The sequence below is a fragment of the Telopea speciosissima genome, chromosome 8, assembly GCF_018873765.1.
Source record: "Telopea speciosissima isolate NSW1024214 ecotype Mountain lineage chromosome 8, Tspe_v1, whole genome shotgun sequence".
NCBI lineage: Eukaryota > Viridiplantae > Streptophyta > Magnoliopsida > Proteales > Proteaceae > Telopea > Telopea speciosissima.
Window position 1 is genome coordinate 57,443,580 of NC_057923.1, and position 15,623 is coordinate 57,459,202.

Here is a 15,623-nt window from a genome sequence, read left to right on the forward strand (position 1 = left end):
AAGTTGCTCAAACTCTCTCTGGGAGTGTGGCCTACGCCAACACTCCCACTTGTCTATCTCGCTCCTCCTCTTGTGAAAAGACATATCTACCCCTTGTCTTGGAGAGGAGAGAGATAGACATAGAGAGTGCGGGCAATGCTCTTGGATAGAGAATCACTTCCCATTATTGAAATACCATAAAATGGAGATCAATACAAAATACAAAATTGACATCTTTTGTAATTTTAACTATGTCATCTACTCATTTTAAGTTGGAATTATACCAATTGAATGCATGTTTGGTCTTCTATCACATGAAGTAACCCATATATGATGTGACAAATAGTGAAACATTGTACTTCACTGGGCATAGTGACAAAGAAAGGAAAAAAATTCTGAAATTTGAGATTTAGTTAAATCCCATTTCTAAATCTATTTATTTATCGATCGTAATTACCATACCATCCTCCAATCACATGGCTCCCACATCAAACCAATGAATATAAACGGAGAACAATATCATTAATATTGAGCCCATTTGATCAGGTTCCATATTAAATTAAGAATAATGTTTTTTAATCTAATTGAGTATTTAACTACGCAATAGAAAATCTAGAGAATATTTACTTTCTCATCTGACTCCCCGCCTTCTTCTCCATTTGCAGCAGACTGCCAATACAATTCGTCGTAAGGCCGTATATGGTCTTGCCTGCATTCCTTGTAAGAAGTATATCATCCATATTACATTATTAACCCTGGCTTTAATTCCATTTCTTTTCATGAATTAAAGGTTGCATATTACAAATCTAGGTTTCAGTTAATCTGTTCATTTTTATTTATATCTTATCAATGATTCCTCTGAATTTTGATTTCCAATTTTAGATAATTTATAGTAGCAACACCAATTCCTGAGGTCTGATTTCTTCTTCATCTGCTTCTTAGTTTCTCCATTTTCAATTGGGTATCTTTGATTTCTGATGCAAAAAAAAAAAAAAAAAACCCCTCTTTTTCAATGTCCTGCAATGTCCCCTTTGTAAACCCAATTAGGAAATATTGTAATGAGAACAACAACTTGGATTTCATGTTAAATTTTGATGTTCTGTTTCTGATTCAATCTCTTGTTCATCACACTTAAGTAGATTCTTTTCTCAGCTTTAGAAATTGTAAAACAGTTACTAGTGGAAACCCTTCTTTATGTTTGGAGATCACAATTTTGAGGTTAAAGAGGGAAAGTATGTAATTCGTAAGGGAACAAATAATATAAAATAAAATAAAAAGAACTGTAGGTAAAGTTTAAGACATTAATTAGTAATAGTTTTCTAGTTCTTACAAAATAAAGTACTTTAATTTCATGGATCATAATTAGGGGTAAGTTTGAGTTTTAAATCTTTAAGATTTTAGGGGTTTCTTCTGAATCAATTTTGAACTGGATCCTACTAGATCCTTATAGCATCTGGATTACCAGATGCTGTGTGCTTCCATACATCTACACTTCAAGGGAGCTCTCTTCTGCTTTCATCAGTAATCTAGATTCGTTGTTTTGTGCATGACTTGTAGATGATTGTGTTTATGCCTCCCTATTTGAGCTGTGTGTGATTTGAGGTTTCTAGTTTCCTAAGCTATTTTTTCATTTTTGTAGTTATTTGGAGCAAAATTAGCTTATATGCATTACCCAGTCATTTTAGCCATTCTAGGGAAGATACTAATCGCAGCGAGGATGGAATTTCCATAATGATTGCAAACCCCTCTGATATCATTTTCAGATCCAAATTTTTGTTGTGCCCAAGAAATTTATTTTGGTTAGAACTATTACTATTAGCCGAAATAATGAAATGATTCTTGTTCTTATTCTAGTGTATCCCCCCCCCCCCCTCTCTGTGCTTGTGAATAAAGCTGTGTCTTACTGGACAGATTTTATTCCACAGCTTCGGATCTGGTCTTAAACTCATTACTTACTACTTTTGCATAGATCCATAGAGTCTCAGCAATAGATTGAAAACTGAGTTTTAAAATTTTGATGAGAGTTACTTGTATGTTATCTGAAACTCATAAGTCAAGATTATCTTTTAATTTTATCTAAGGATGTTCCCATGAAAGCCACTTGATGCAATTGTTATTGTAAAAGTTCTTTAAACAAAATTTTCTCCTCCACTCCTCTTTGAAGGATACCAGTCTGGTTGCATTCCTAGGTGAAAAGAAACATTAGCTCAACTTGGTCGAAGGACAATTACTGAAGTACTGGCAGCATAACTGATCCATACATATAGTATACAAATTACAAACTACATAGATGTGTGAGAGGTTTCTAATTGTTTTACCTGTATTCTAAGAAAATCTAGTGCACAACAAACAAAGTTTAGGATATCGAGAAGTCTGGTGAACAAAAAGTAAAAATTTTTTTTTTTGCTGAAATCCTAGTTATCTTCACAATTACTTTGTAAGCCTATGGAAATGATGAGAAGCAAAGGTTATGATATAATTTTGTATACTTCAAGGTTTTATGTAATAGTTTTGTTGCACAGATCCTTCAAATGGGAAAAGTATGTCTCAATATATGTTAAACTCTAATCCTTGGTAGATTCTAGTCTGATTCTTACTTTTTTTCTTACCACAACTGCTCATAAAAGATGTAGTTTATTTACTTAGGTCTTAATGTATAAAAAATGAAAGAGAAGGAAAGGAGAGGTTGATTGTCCAAGAACTAGATGATAATGCTACTGAAAAGGAGAAAATTTTAGTGTTATTCAGGTTAAATTAGTAAATGATTGAATGGTGGAATTTGAAAGAGAAAATTAAGGGTACATCTAATGCATAGCAATTGAAGCGATGTTTGGATGGCAACAAAATTCATTGAAAGACTCATAAGTCATAATTCCAATAATGTTGTTTGGATGATGTTTAAAACTTGATAGAACTTAACGAGATTACCAAACCATTTGGAATCTCCCTTTGCTGCTTCCAGCTCTGGAACCTACTATCGAGGAAGTTGAACAACTTTTGCAGCTGATTCAATCAGTTCACATACCAAAGGATGGTTTCTGGCAAATAAGGGTCACGAAATAAAGCTACGATTTCAGAGAACCAATTTGGTTCTATGCCAGGAAGATCCACGACAAACGTTATTTACTTACTTAGGAGACTCATCGAAATATTTGGACATTGCAAAAAAGATCTCCATATGGTCTTTATTGACCTAGAAAAAACTTATGACAGAGTCCTTAGAGATTTGATCTAACAAGTATTGGAGAGGAGAAGTGTTTCAAGTAAATATGTGGACATAGTTAAAGATATGTATAATAGTGTCGTGACTAGTGTAAGAACTGTGGAGGATTAAGGTAGTGAATTCCCAATTACAATTGGGTTACACCAAGGATCAGCTTTAAGCCTTTTTTTGTTTGCGCTTATCATAGATAATTTAACCATAGATATTCAAGATCAGGTTCCTTGGTGTATGTTTTTTACTGATGATATTGTTTTGGTGGATGAGGCAAAAGCAGGGATTAACGCAGAGTTGGAGTTATGGAGATCAGCCTTGGAATCAAAAGGTTTTAAGATAAGTAGAATGAAAACGGAGTATATGCTGTGTTACTTTAGTTACACTAGGAAGGATAATGTGGTGGTGAAAATTGATGGGAGGGAGATTCTGCAAAGTGATTATTTTAGGTATCTAGGCTGAATCATAAATAAATAAGGTGATATAGAAGATAGTATGTCACAAAGAATTAAAATAGGATGGATAAAGTAGAGAGGAGTGTCCAGTGTGTTGTGTGATCAATGTATTTCCTTAAAACTTAGAGGAAAATTTTACAAGACCATCATACGACTAGCTATGATGTATGGCGTAGAATGTTGGGCTGTTAAGAAGCAGCATATAGATAAACTCAGTGTAGCTGAGATGAGAATGTTGAGATGGATGTGTGGCACAACTAGGAATGATCAATTAAGAAATGATTAAATTAGAGCTGATATAGAGAAGCTTGATGGTGAAAGCATAAGGTTCAAGCAGCCACCAAAGTTAAGAGACTTATTATAAGGCTTGGAAAAAGACTAGAGGTGTGGAAGATGTAGGAAAATAAGATAAGCTAAGAAAGTGGTGAGGTGAAATTTGAGGCGTATAGTGATGATGCAGTTAAGATTGTCCAATTGGGTCAATTGAGCCTCGAAAGAGTTTATTTTGGCCCAAGGTTGGGTTCTATGGACCTTGGGCTTCTTATTTTTAGGTTTATTGTTGTAATGAGCCTAATTGATAAGCCCATAAAGTGAGGATAATGTTAGTACACGGGATTAGTAGTTAAATTGAGTGTTTAAGTTAGATTCGGATACTTAATAGCGAGATAGAATTCTGTTTTGAGTTTATTTACTTTATTGAGTGTATTTGAGTGATTAGTAGTCCTTTTATGATTCAAATTAGGAATTTTAGAAGGTCTATATATATGTAATACACCCCCCCCCCCCATCAATTAGCAATGATTTGAGTAAAGAATGAGTTTTTTTAAGAGTTTTGATGATGTTGAGCAGTGCATACGGGATTGGTATCCCAAACCTGATTTCTTCTCTTTTCTTCTATTCTCTTCTTTTCTCTTCTTCCTCCCAAGAAGATCAATTTTATCTCTCTTTCCTCCCCTTCCATCAATCTAATTTCTTCCCTTAACAATGCAATTACTTCCTTAATGTCATATCTGATCACAGATTTTATTATTGGGCCTGCTTGCATCTTATATCCTTAATCTGGATTTTCAGATTTCATCAGGTGACCTTTATCATAATTAAGTATCAGGGATGTTGACAAAAAATATATAAGAACTTGAGGGATCGTGTTCAAAGCATAAAGGTGAAAGGATTTTAGTGAAGGACGAGGTGACAAAGAAAGATTGAGGAGCTATTTTCTGGTATTGTTAACTTTAGTTAATATAATTATTAATTTATTCCTAATGAGGAATCAGTACTGCTGATGAGATTGCAGATGTTGGTAGTTCACTAAATTAACTTGTTTGAAGCAAAAGAGCCATTGACCAAAAGATGAAGACAAGGAAGGTCTTAGAACAAGTGGTATCCTCAATGAGATTTGAAAATGCATGGGACTCTACTTATGGATGATGAATAAGGATTAGCACCATGCTCCCTATATAGAAGAACGAAGAGATATTTATGCCTGCACCATCTATTGGGTTCCAATTGATTAGCCTTTCTATTATATTGATGTCAGAGTGACGTTATAGAAATGGACTTGCCTTATTGTGTATGGAGAAATATGCTAAATCATCTATTTCTATTATTCATGAAAAGAAAGATTGAAATGATATATTGATGATGCCCATGGATTAGAGAAGGTTGAATGGAGGGGCTTCACGTACACTTAACATTGTGGGAGAAGTTTTATACAATTGCTCTAAGTCCATTCATGCTTTGTAGGACAGAATTTTAATCAACCACAACATAAGTGATGTTAAGATGCAGATGTTGGGATGGATAGCTGGAAATACTAGGAAGGATAAATCAGAAGGAATACATACATTCATATTATGGGGTCACACCAGTTGGTGATGAGGAGGGAGAGTTGACTCAAGTGATATGGTTGTGGGCAATGATCAAACACTGGTGAAAGGGTTTGCTATGGGGCAAGTAGAAAGTCCTAATGGACAACGGGTGAAAAGAATGTGGTTTGAAGTATTGAGGTAAAACATGCTTATGTTTTAACTAAAGATATGACACTTCATTGAGTGGAGTGGCAGAACAGGATTCATGTAGCCATTGGATACTGTTGTTGTTGTTGTTGTTCATCCTCGACTTTAGAAGCCAGGATTACATTGTATTGTATTTATTTTGTTCAATTGTATAGTTCTCAATCATTTTTCTTGAAACCAATGAGACTAATGTTAATGCTACAGCCTACAGATGAAGGTATCTGTCCTTCACAATAACAAGTACTCTCAACTCCAAAGTCTTAGATTATTGTTTGTGTAGCTCATAATTTGTCGAAGTAATTTATGCAGGGAATATGAGGGTACCTGATACACTTGCAAGGCAAGATAAGACGACTTTTAATTAATTGGAATGACCTAGGTAAGATGATGCAAGGAGAAATTGGCTCGCAATGTTTTTTTCCAGAACCTGGTCCACATGTTTGTACAAGACCAGAACCAAGTCCAAGACCAGACCCACAGCCTAGTCTGGCCTGGTTCAGATCCCGCCCTGCCCAGCCAATTGTGGACTCCTAGAGCAGTCAAAGTTCTGGCCAACAGATTCCATTTTCTTGCAGATTCTTTTTGTGTCTTATCATATTCCAATGCAACATTAAGTGCCTTCCATTATCAGTTTTTTAAAGTCTTGTTTGTAGTTCCTATGTCTTGGGGACAACTTTCTAGGTCTTGGGGGCAGGTTTCTATGTCTAGGATTTGTTATCTATGTATGTAGAATTCCAAAAGGGGCTTTGGAATTCTAAGAGTCTATAATGCTATTTGATGTACTCAAGGCTTTTAAAGCCTTCCCCCCCCCCCCCCCCTATATAATGCAAACCATGAATTGAAACAAATTGCTCTCTTCGAGAACTTTTGCTTGTGAGACTCAAGTGGTATCAAGGTGGGACTCCTTCAATCGTGACCTCGGTGGGACTCCGATGGTTGGGCAACTAGTGGGACTCTAGGCTGCCAATTATATATCTTCATCTTCAACTATCATCATCCTCATCCATTCCTTGCAGACACCCTCCATCAACCCTCATCATACCTACCCATAACCCACTCAAACCAGATCCAGATCAGAATCCTCTCCAGATGCTATCTTGGTTTGCATCATAATTGGTCATGAACACTTCCTTCCCTGATATTGGGGTGTGTATCCTATGTTGTTTTCTTGTATATTCCATGTGTTGTTTGGCATGCTTCAACTTCTCTTTGCATTTTTTGCTATTTGTAGCATCTGGTCTTAAGTTATTAGGAATTTTCAGTTTTGCTTTAATTTCTCCAATCCTCTTTTAGTTACTGATTAAGGGGCCATCACTTGGTGTAATTGTAAAAGCTTGGGCTGCCAGCATTAAGACGCAGGCTTGAGTGTGAGGGTGGCCACTTCGTGCAAAAAAATGCCAATGGTCAGGACTGACTCCAGTCAATCCCTCCTCGGACCCTGCGAAAGGAGGACTTGCACCAGGTTACAGCCCTTTCTTGTGGTTGCGTATTACTCCCCTCCCCCCATATTTTTCTGTCTGACTGATTATTTTTTAGGGAGGTGATATTTCAATAGTATCATAAAAAATAGGATTTATCAATATAATCCTGCAAGAATGTTTTATGCATTTTCTGCTTATTCCAGGTTTTACGCTTCTCCAAAGGGACGCCATCTTTAAACCCTTCACAATGCGGAAAGAACCCTAGGTATGACAAGTTCAGAAAAGCCACTTGAATCAACATTATGATTTTTCTGTTTCTTAACTCTCCCCGCACCTCTCCAAAGAGGACCCTTTCTTCATTATTAACATGAAACTTTCTTTCTCTTGCAAAAGCATTTTTCTTTTTTCTTCTCAGCTCCCTATCAAGTGCAAGAATTAATTTAATGGAATGAATTAGTTGAACTGAATTTTCTTTTTTTAAATCATTCATATACGTATTCTTTTTGTTACTATTCCCATCCTGATTGGCTGCACTAGTATTTCGCTACTGGGAATGCAAAGTAGAAAGTAAAACCTCTATTTTAGTTTCCCGTACTTGAATGTGAAGCTCATCTTGTCATTGGATGACAGAACATGCCTCAATGCATGCTTATCAGAAAGTCCTTCCTGGGTGGCATGAGGATTTTAGTTCTGACAAGGGTATTTGATATAGGTTGTCAACTCTTGGTGGTGCTGGCATCATACCTGAGCGATGAGCGCAGTCAATATAACAAATGTCACTGTTTTAGACAATCCTGCAGCATTTCTCAAACCTTTCCAGTTCGAGATTTCTTATGAATGCTTGATTCCCCTCAAGGATGGTAAGATATGTCATTTCTTAGGAAGGGAGGAGAGAGAGATAGACACAGGCAGACACTAGCGTATGCTACGCAGCCTGGCAGCGTTCTTTCTCCCTATAAATTATCAACTCTTATCTTTTGATACTCTTATCAGGTTGCCTATTCCAGGATTAACTTATTGTATTCATGTCTGTGCATTTTAAGTTAGAGTGATGTGCTCCTCGGATTTCAGTTAAAGTGACTACACATTTTGGAGTTTATCTTTTCTCCTATTTCATAGTCTGGGATGATAATAATCATTATCATCATTCCCGGAAATTTGAGATTGGCTTTGAGACCTCTTAGTTCATTTTACTATGCCTTGAGACGGTATCCTCTAATAGAACGAAAGCCTCTAATATCTTTCCTCTACCTCAATTTACATCCTTTTGGCCTTCTCCTTGTTATTTTTAAAGTCTTCAAATTGCAGTTCTTGTGTCGTCTTCATTTTTTATTCTATTGTAGGTCAGACTCAAATGGTTAAAATTCACTCTAATTTTTTATTATTCTCTGGTTAATCTGTGGTGAGGTTCATTGATGTTATTCTGTTTTGGGTGTCGAGGTTGGATTTATTTTATCTTTTCAGTTGGTTATTGGATCATGCTGCGACTGCATCATTTGTTTCAGTGGTTCTAGTGAATAAAAATTTGTAATGTATTTAGAGTTATCTATTTAAACCATTTTATGTGTTATTCTATATTCTCCCTTGCTTAAATTGAGGTGAAATCCTCTAACGTGGTAGTAGAGGTTTCAATCAGATTACTTAGCCAGTGGAGGCTTTCAAGCAACAGATGTCAGTGCTGCCTTCAATTTTTTCCTATTATTCTGTTACATGCTTACATGGGGCAACAACAATATACTGGATACAGTTTGGGTATAGATGGTGTTTCAGGTAGCTGTTGTATCTAGTGTATATTAGATCTCTCTCTCTCTCTCTTCTTTCTTATTAAGTTGCTTTACCTGGAAGGGGAAATTTTTACTTATTCTTTGCTGATACATGGCAGCAAAGGTCAAAATGCAAAACAAATTATTTAAGCATCTGGTCAGTTCTGTGTTTATATTATAAGCTCATGACATCTGCCTTTCATCCATTTTTATTTCAACATTCTTCTGTGCTGCATCCTCTGTACAGATTTGGAATGGAAGCTTATTTATGTGGGGTCAGCTGAGGATGAGACCTATGACCAACTCCTAGAAAGTGTTTTTGTTGGGCCTGTTAATATTGGCAACTACCGGTTTGTCTTTCAGGTAAATGCCATTCCTAGTGAGCGATTAGTAATCCCAAATCACTAGATACTAATTTCATGTTCTTCTGATCTGTTGACAGGTAGACCCTCCTGACCCTTCGAAGATCAGGGAGGAGGATATAATTGGTGTAACAGTACTGTTGCTGACTTGTTCTTATGTGGGACAGGAGTTTATCAGAGTAGGTTACTATGTGAATAATGACTATGATGATGAACAGCTTAGGGAGGAACCACCCCCTAGGGTGTTAATTGATCGGGTTCAGAGAAACATTTTGGCTGACAAACCCCGGGTTACCAAGTTCCCCATTAACTTCCATCCAGAAACCAATGAGAGCAGTGAACAACCACCACCGCCTTTACCTGAACGTATTGATGATGAACCAGACCCTGAGTTTCCCACAACATGAAGCTTGTACAGAAATTTGACTCTTTTCTTTTAATGTCATATACTGAAAAAACAAAGGAAAGTCGTCGATTGCTTCGAATGGATTTATGGATACTTTTGGGTAATTCATTTTGGTTCATATGGAATCCTGATTTGGGGGAAGAGGGGGAACGTGAGGAATTTGGACTTAGGAGAACTAGTAAGTGGTTACTTTCTAGGGTTCTGGCAGGTCTTGAACCCAGGTCACTGCTTGTGATTTACCTAGATTTGGGAGATCTTTGAATGGGTAGATATTATGCTGTGCAGAGGAGTGGGAGGCCCCCTTCTAGGGTGGATTTCTGAACTAATTGAATTTTTAGTTCTTGTACCCTGGTTAATGAATGGTTTTCCATCCAAAGAAAGGTCCTAACTCCTACGACACTAGCATTCGCAAACTAATTACTCTTCGAGTATGAGATTTTCTTTTACAAATACAAGGAAAAGAGATTGGTGTTCTTGTCCTTGTAGAAGATTTGTGGAATTAGCAGAGTTATAATTGACAAAGATATGCTTACAATGAAAGTTTTTGGCTCTCTGTCTTATATTTTGAAACTCTTTCTTGGTTGTTAAATGTGTCTAGATTATGTACTGTGTTAAGGAAGCTCCACCACTACAATTTAGTGTAAGGTCAGGAAATCCTGATGTAGAATGCTGGATTAACCATTGAGAGGGAAATTTTATAGATAGTCAGCTTGTTGAACTTGGCCACAATTTTAGAAATGACTGGTTCAGATGGTTTGGCCTTCTTAATGTTGTAGACTATGGAGCATTCCTTGCGAGATCTTGACGGCATAGACCCTTCTTTGATTATATGACCTTGTTGCGATAGAAAAACTGCAATGACAGTTGTACAACCTGCGGACGTCGGCAGACCTGCAAGGGTCACAAAAGAGATACCAGAAATGATCGGAGCGGACTTCGGGGTGGGGGGGACTCTCCGATGTCTAAGTCAGTTTTCTGGCAACAGGCTTGGCAAAAGGCACAACTTGATTTAAGCTCAGTGGAGGATTGATTTGGCCAATTGATTGTTAGATAGACTATTAATCTGCTTAGTGCCACATGATCAATTTGAAGCCCCCATCTCAATTATATGGTCCACCCATACTTTGATTCGGATTCACCCATGAAAAGGTCATCATTGGCATAGAATGGCCAATTCAGCCAAGCCGATCCGATCCTGATTCTTGAAATTGTGCCTCATACCCTCATTGGTCATGAGATGAACAAAAAAACGGAATCTAAGATATAAGATTCCATGCATATGTTGTTCCCTAACTCCCCTCCCCCAACACCAACCCCCCCCCCCCCAAAAAAAAAAAAAAAACATAAACCGGATTTATGCTGAAAAGATTTTGTACCTCCTACACTGTAATTTTTAACTATTTTGTAGGAAACATAAAAATTATTGTCAATGCTTTGTGCCACTTGAAAGGTACTCTAAGTTGACACTTAAAGTGCAATGAGATAAATAAGGCAAAATTATCTCTAGATGGGCATGTCTAAGAAGTTTTCTAGGCCTTGGATACTAGGGAATGGTCTCTAGATTGAAATTTTCAATCCAAATTCAATCATTTATACACTCATCTCATATATGTCTATGCATCTTTTCAGTGTTTCTTAATTTTTCAATATTTTACAGAAAGAAGAACGCTGCCCGATTGCATGGCCCTTGCACCAACATGGGGGCCAATGAGGGGACACGCAGGGGCATCGACAGGGGGCGATTTTTCAATTTGTAAGAGGGTGTGACAGTCATTTTCGGGGTTCCATGTCTGAACATAGGGACCACACGACCAAATAGTCTTCTTTTTCTCATTTTTATTTTTCATTTAACAAACTCTATTTAAGATGAAAAAATGAGACAGGGATCTCCACCTATCTTTCCTAATTTAGTCTCCATTCAACTTTGCCAAGTGGAAGATAAAAATGCTCTTTGGATAAACATGTTCAGACTCAAAAAATAATAAGAGTGAACTCTTTTGGTAGAAGGTGTCTAAATGATACCCTCTATTGATGTATTTGGAACTTTGACATGTTTTTTTTTTTATTGTCTCTTGTCTTATTCTCAAATTTTTTTAAAAAAATTAAGGTGTAAAAAGGTTTTCAGAACTAAGTTGAAAGTGATATATCATTGTGTCATTTTCATATACATATTTTGAGAACATATGTGAAATGAAAATATTTACCATCATTAGGAAAAATTGTGTATCTGGGCTAAATCATAAATAGAGAAGGTGATATAGAAGATGGTGTTTCACAAAGAATTAAAATAGAATGGATGAAGTGGAGAGGTGTGTCCGAAATGTTGTGTGATTGATGTATTGTTTTAAAACTTAAAAAAAAAAATTTATAAGAGACTCGTACGATTGGCTATATTGTATGATGTGAAATGTTAGGCAGTTAAAAAACATCATCTAAATAAAATCAGTGTAATGGAGATGATGATGTTGAGATGGTAGAATAAAAAAATTAAAAAGGATAAAATAAGGAATGATCATATTAGAGTTGATTTGGGAGTAACTCTGATACATGATAAGCTATGAGGTGGTATGATCATGTTCAATAGAGGCCTTTGGATATGTTCTAGTACGGAAGAGTAATTTGGTTCATATTGAATGAATTAGAAGAGCTAGAGGTAGACCTAAAATGTCCCTGGGAGAAGTGGTGAGGAAAGACATGCATAACTTAGGGCTTGTATCAAATTAATATGACCTCGAATAGAGTTTATTGAAGGGCAAGGATCCATGTAGCACACCCCATTTAATTGGGATAAGGCTGAGTTATTGTTGCTTTTTGTAGAAAAAATTATGTATAATACTAAGGTTACAAATTATTTCATACCTCTTTCATACCTTGAGGGGTGTCAATAAGAAATTTCTTTCTGTAAAATAATTAAAAACTATTTCCTATGCCTTGTGACAATCAAAAGGTTAAATTAACAAAATTAATAAGGATAGCTGCTAACTTGTGGTTAGTGCAATAGAGCTTAACCCCCAAGAGGTAAATTGTGTGTTATGGTAAGGTTACAAATTATTTGACACCTTGAGGGGTGTCAATAAGAAACTCTTTTTGTAAAAAATAATTGAAAACTAACCTATACTTTTTTGCACTAAAAAGGTTAAGTTAGGAAAGTGAGGATAGCTATTGGCTTGAGGCTAGTGCAACAAAGCTTAGCCCTCAGGAGATTTTAGGTTTAACATCTCTTGTTTCTCGTCTAGTCTTAGGTCCCCCAACATACTAAAAAAAAATATTAAGTACTGGTTGCGGGATTGGAATATCTGCTACGCCCTCAGGAGATTTTAGGTTCAACATCTCTTGTTCCTCATCTAGTCTTAGAACCTCCCCCCCCCCCCCCCCAAACGGCACCATCCGGTCCATCCCACCCAAAAAATATTACAAAGAATATGAGTGTTGGGTGTGGAGTTCGAACCCAAACACACATATACAACCCCACCCTAAAAAAAATTACCAACAAATAAACTGCTGGCTGTGGGGTTCGAACCCACGCGCACTTGTGTGCAGAAGATCTTAAGTCTTCCCCCTTAACCTCTCGGGCAAACCAGCTGGATATTTTACAAAATGCCACACACTATATTTGATCATGTAAAGATGAAAATGAAGACGTGATATTTAAGACAGTTGACGGTTGGATTGGTTCATAAGGGACAGTCTAAGTGCTGATTCCAATCGCACGATGAATAGTAAAAATCATAATTTGAATCGTACATATATCCATTCTCTCTTCGTTATTCGTTTCGTCCACTCTGGTTTTCGTTGGACTTGCTAAAAGAACCCTAGACCACAAGGAGCGAGAGAGAGAGAGAGCTCATCGATTAATGGCGGAGCACTTGGCATCTATATTCGGGACGGAGAAGGATCGGGTGAATTGCCCGTTTTACTTCAAGATCGGGGCTTGCAGACATGGTGATAGGTGTTCTAGGCTCCACACTAAGCCGAGCATTAGTCCGACATTGCTTATCGCGAATATGTATCAAAGGCCTGATATGATCACTCCTGGAGTTGATCCTCAGGGCCAGACTGTAGATCCTCGCAAAGTCCAGGAACACTACGAGGTTATTTTTTTTTTAACCTCTCTTTTGACTGTTCTTTTCATTCTCCAGAACTTTTCTCCTTTCATGTTCGATTTTTATTTTAATACCAGTTTTTGAGTGTTTTTTATTTGTATGGATGGTAAGCATTTCATGATGTGTCGTTATAGAGTTTTTAGGGTTTTACTTTGTATTTAAGGTAGATTGATGGCTTGTCTATTGGGCGTTTTCTTATTTGAGTGCGAGGGTTATTGCTTTCATCTCTCTATTTTCTCTGAACCACCTGGTTTGTTTTATCCATTTCTTGTAATCTTTGCTTGGAAATTATTACCTGGTTATAGGCTTCTATGTTGTGCCTCATAATTCAATCCTGACTTTTTAGTATCTCGTGCAATGTCTTTCTTCGATCTGTTATATTGGATAGGTTAGGATTTTCTGGAATTTCCTAGCTAGTTCTTTTGTTATGTGCTTTTTTTTTTTGGTCGATATATTTCATTATGTGCCTATATGCTGGACAGAAGAAGATTGTGGAAACACTTAGCATTTAGTTGATGGTTCTGTCTCAGATTTTGTGGAATTATAGTACTTATTGAAATTTTGATTCGTTGTGTGATGTTTATGTGTTTGTTGTGTCACTGTTGTTCACGCTCTATGGATATGTAATATTGGGAACCTGTTCTATTGGATATTCAGGATTTCTATGAGGATCTATTTGAGGAGTTGAACAAATATGGAGAGATTGAAAGCTTGAATATTTGCGACAATCTGGCTGATCACATGGTAATGCCCCAGGAACTGGAAATCATTGGTTCTTTTTTTCTTGAAATTTTATTTATGACAACTCTCTCAATCTTTGATGAGCAGGTGGGTAATGTATATGTTCAGTTTAGAGAAGAGGAGCATGCTGCAAATGCACTGAAGAACCTTAATGGAAGATTTTATGCAGGTTAGGTGTTTTACATGTTGTTATTACAGAAGTTGGAAATAGTTGCTACCCCAATCTGATAACTGAGATTAAATCAATTTTTTAGGACGTCCAATTATGGCCGACTTTTCCCCTGTGACGGATTTCCGTGAAGCGACATGTAGGCAATATGAAGAGAACACGTGCAATCGAGGTGGCTATTGCAATTTTATGCATCTGAAAAAGATTAGCAGGTCATATAATTATTGAACTTTTAAGTTTACATTTCATATGCACTCAGTGGTATCCATGATACTTATTATTTGGTGGCTGATTCATCATTGCCAGGGAATTGAGGCGGCAACTGTTTGGGCGGTACCGGCGGAGGCGAAGCCGTAGTCGAAGTCCAATCAGGCAACACAATTATAAGGAGCATCCACATGGTGGCCGTGGTCATGGTAGATGGCATGATGACAGGGATAACAATTATTTTGATAATAGAAGCAGAAGGCCAAGGAGCCGAAGCCCAGGACAAAGGAGGGGAAGAAGCCCGAGCCCCGGAGGGAGGAGAAGGAATAGGAGTCCGGTCAGGGAAGGTAGTGCTGAAAGAAGGGCTAAAATCGAGCAGTGGAACAGGGAGAGGGAAGCGGCTCAATCCGGTAAGCAGAGTAATGGTAATAATGATCCCAACAACAATGAGAGCAATGCATATAGTCAAAACGAAGGCCATTACATTGATCAGCAGCAGCAACAACAACAGCAACAGCAATGGCAGCAAGGCGGATATGACTATTGACAATTGAATTTTTCTGGTTTGTCCGTTGCTCTAGATCATCTATAATATCTGGTGGTTGTTCCTTAGGAGAACTGGTTGCATTTTTCAGAAATCACCAATTTATTAAATATAGCTTACAGCCCATTTTCCACTGTGCAGGTGGTGTGCAGGTTCACAATTCTATGATATGGAATGTAAAACCTGTTTTTTTTTTGGGCCTCTCTTCTCTCCTTTCTGAATCTCCATGATTTTCTTAGATTGT

The 15,623-nt window shown here is 37.1% G+C and overlaps 2 protein-coding genes and 1 non-coding gene across 6 annotated transcripts; 2 read left to right on the forward strand and 1 right to left on the reverse strand.

Moving 5' to 3' along the window:
- Positions 1–581: 581 nt before the first annotated feature.
- LOC122638361 (probable histone chaperone ASF1A) lies at positions 582–9,676 on the forward strand. Of its 4 annotated transcripts, none has more exons than XM_043831281.1 (5): positions 582–699; positions 7,288–7,349; positions 7,797–7,944; positions 9,095–9,210; positions 9,290–9,676. In XM_043831281.1, the coding sequence occupies exons 3-5, from the start codon at positions 7,836–7,838 to the stop codon at positions 9,614–9,616; spliced, it is 552 nt and encodes a 183-aa protein (XP_043687216.1). In that variant the 5' UTR covers positions 582–699; positions 7,288–7,349; positions 7,797–7,835; the 3' UTR covers positions 9,617–9,676. The 4 variants fall into 4 exon arrangements, with proteins under 4 accessions (XP_043687216.1, XP_043687218.1, XP_043687217.1 ...); XM_043831282.1 differs by lacking the exon at positions 582–699 and adding an exon at positions 5,835–6,042; XM_043831283.1 differs by lacking the exon at positions 7,288–7,349 and having other exon boundaries at positions 593–699.
- A 3,438-nt stretch (positions 9,677–13,114) lies between these two features.
- Positions 13,115–13,197, reverse strand: TRNAL-UAA. Its single transcript has one exon. It is a non-coding gene; the product is annotated as a tRNA-Leu (tRNA).
- A 178-nt stretch (positions 13,198–13,375) lies between these two features.
- On the forward strand, positions 13,376–15,355 carry LOC122672471 (splicing factor U2af small subunit B-like; the record flags this gene model as incomplete). Its single annotated transcript, XM_043869936.1, has 5 exons — positions 13,376–13,706; positions 14,376–14,462; positions 14,547–14,628; positions 14,714–14,840; positions 14,935–15,355. Coding segments are annotated over exons 1-5 (954 nt in total), but the record flags the coding sequence as incomplete, so codon positions are not given.
- Between the last annotated feature and the right edge of the window lie 268 nt (positions 15,356–15,623).

What these genes read in the sequence shown, in the direction of transcription:
- LOC122638361 (XM_043831281.1), top strand. Translation starts at nt 7,836, where the DNA reads ATGAGCGCAGTCAATATAACAAATGTCACTGTTTTAGACAATCCTGCA. An exon ending in CTTGATTCCCCTCAAGGATG is followed by an intron (nt 7,945 to 9,094) that starts GTAAGATATGTC and finishes TCCTCTGTACAG; the next exon opens with ATTTGGAATGGAAGCTTATT. An exon ending in ACTACCGGTTTGTCTTTCAG is followed by an intron (nt 9,211 to 9,289) that starts GTAAATGCCATT and finishes ATCTGTTGACAG; the next exon opens with GTAGACCCTCCTGACCCTTC.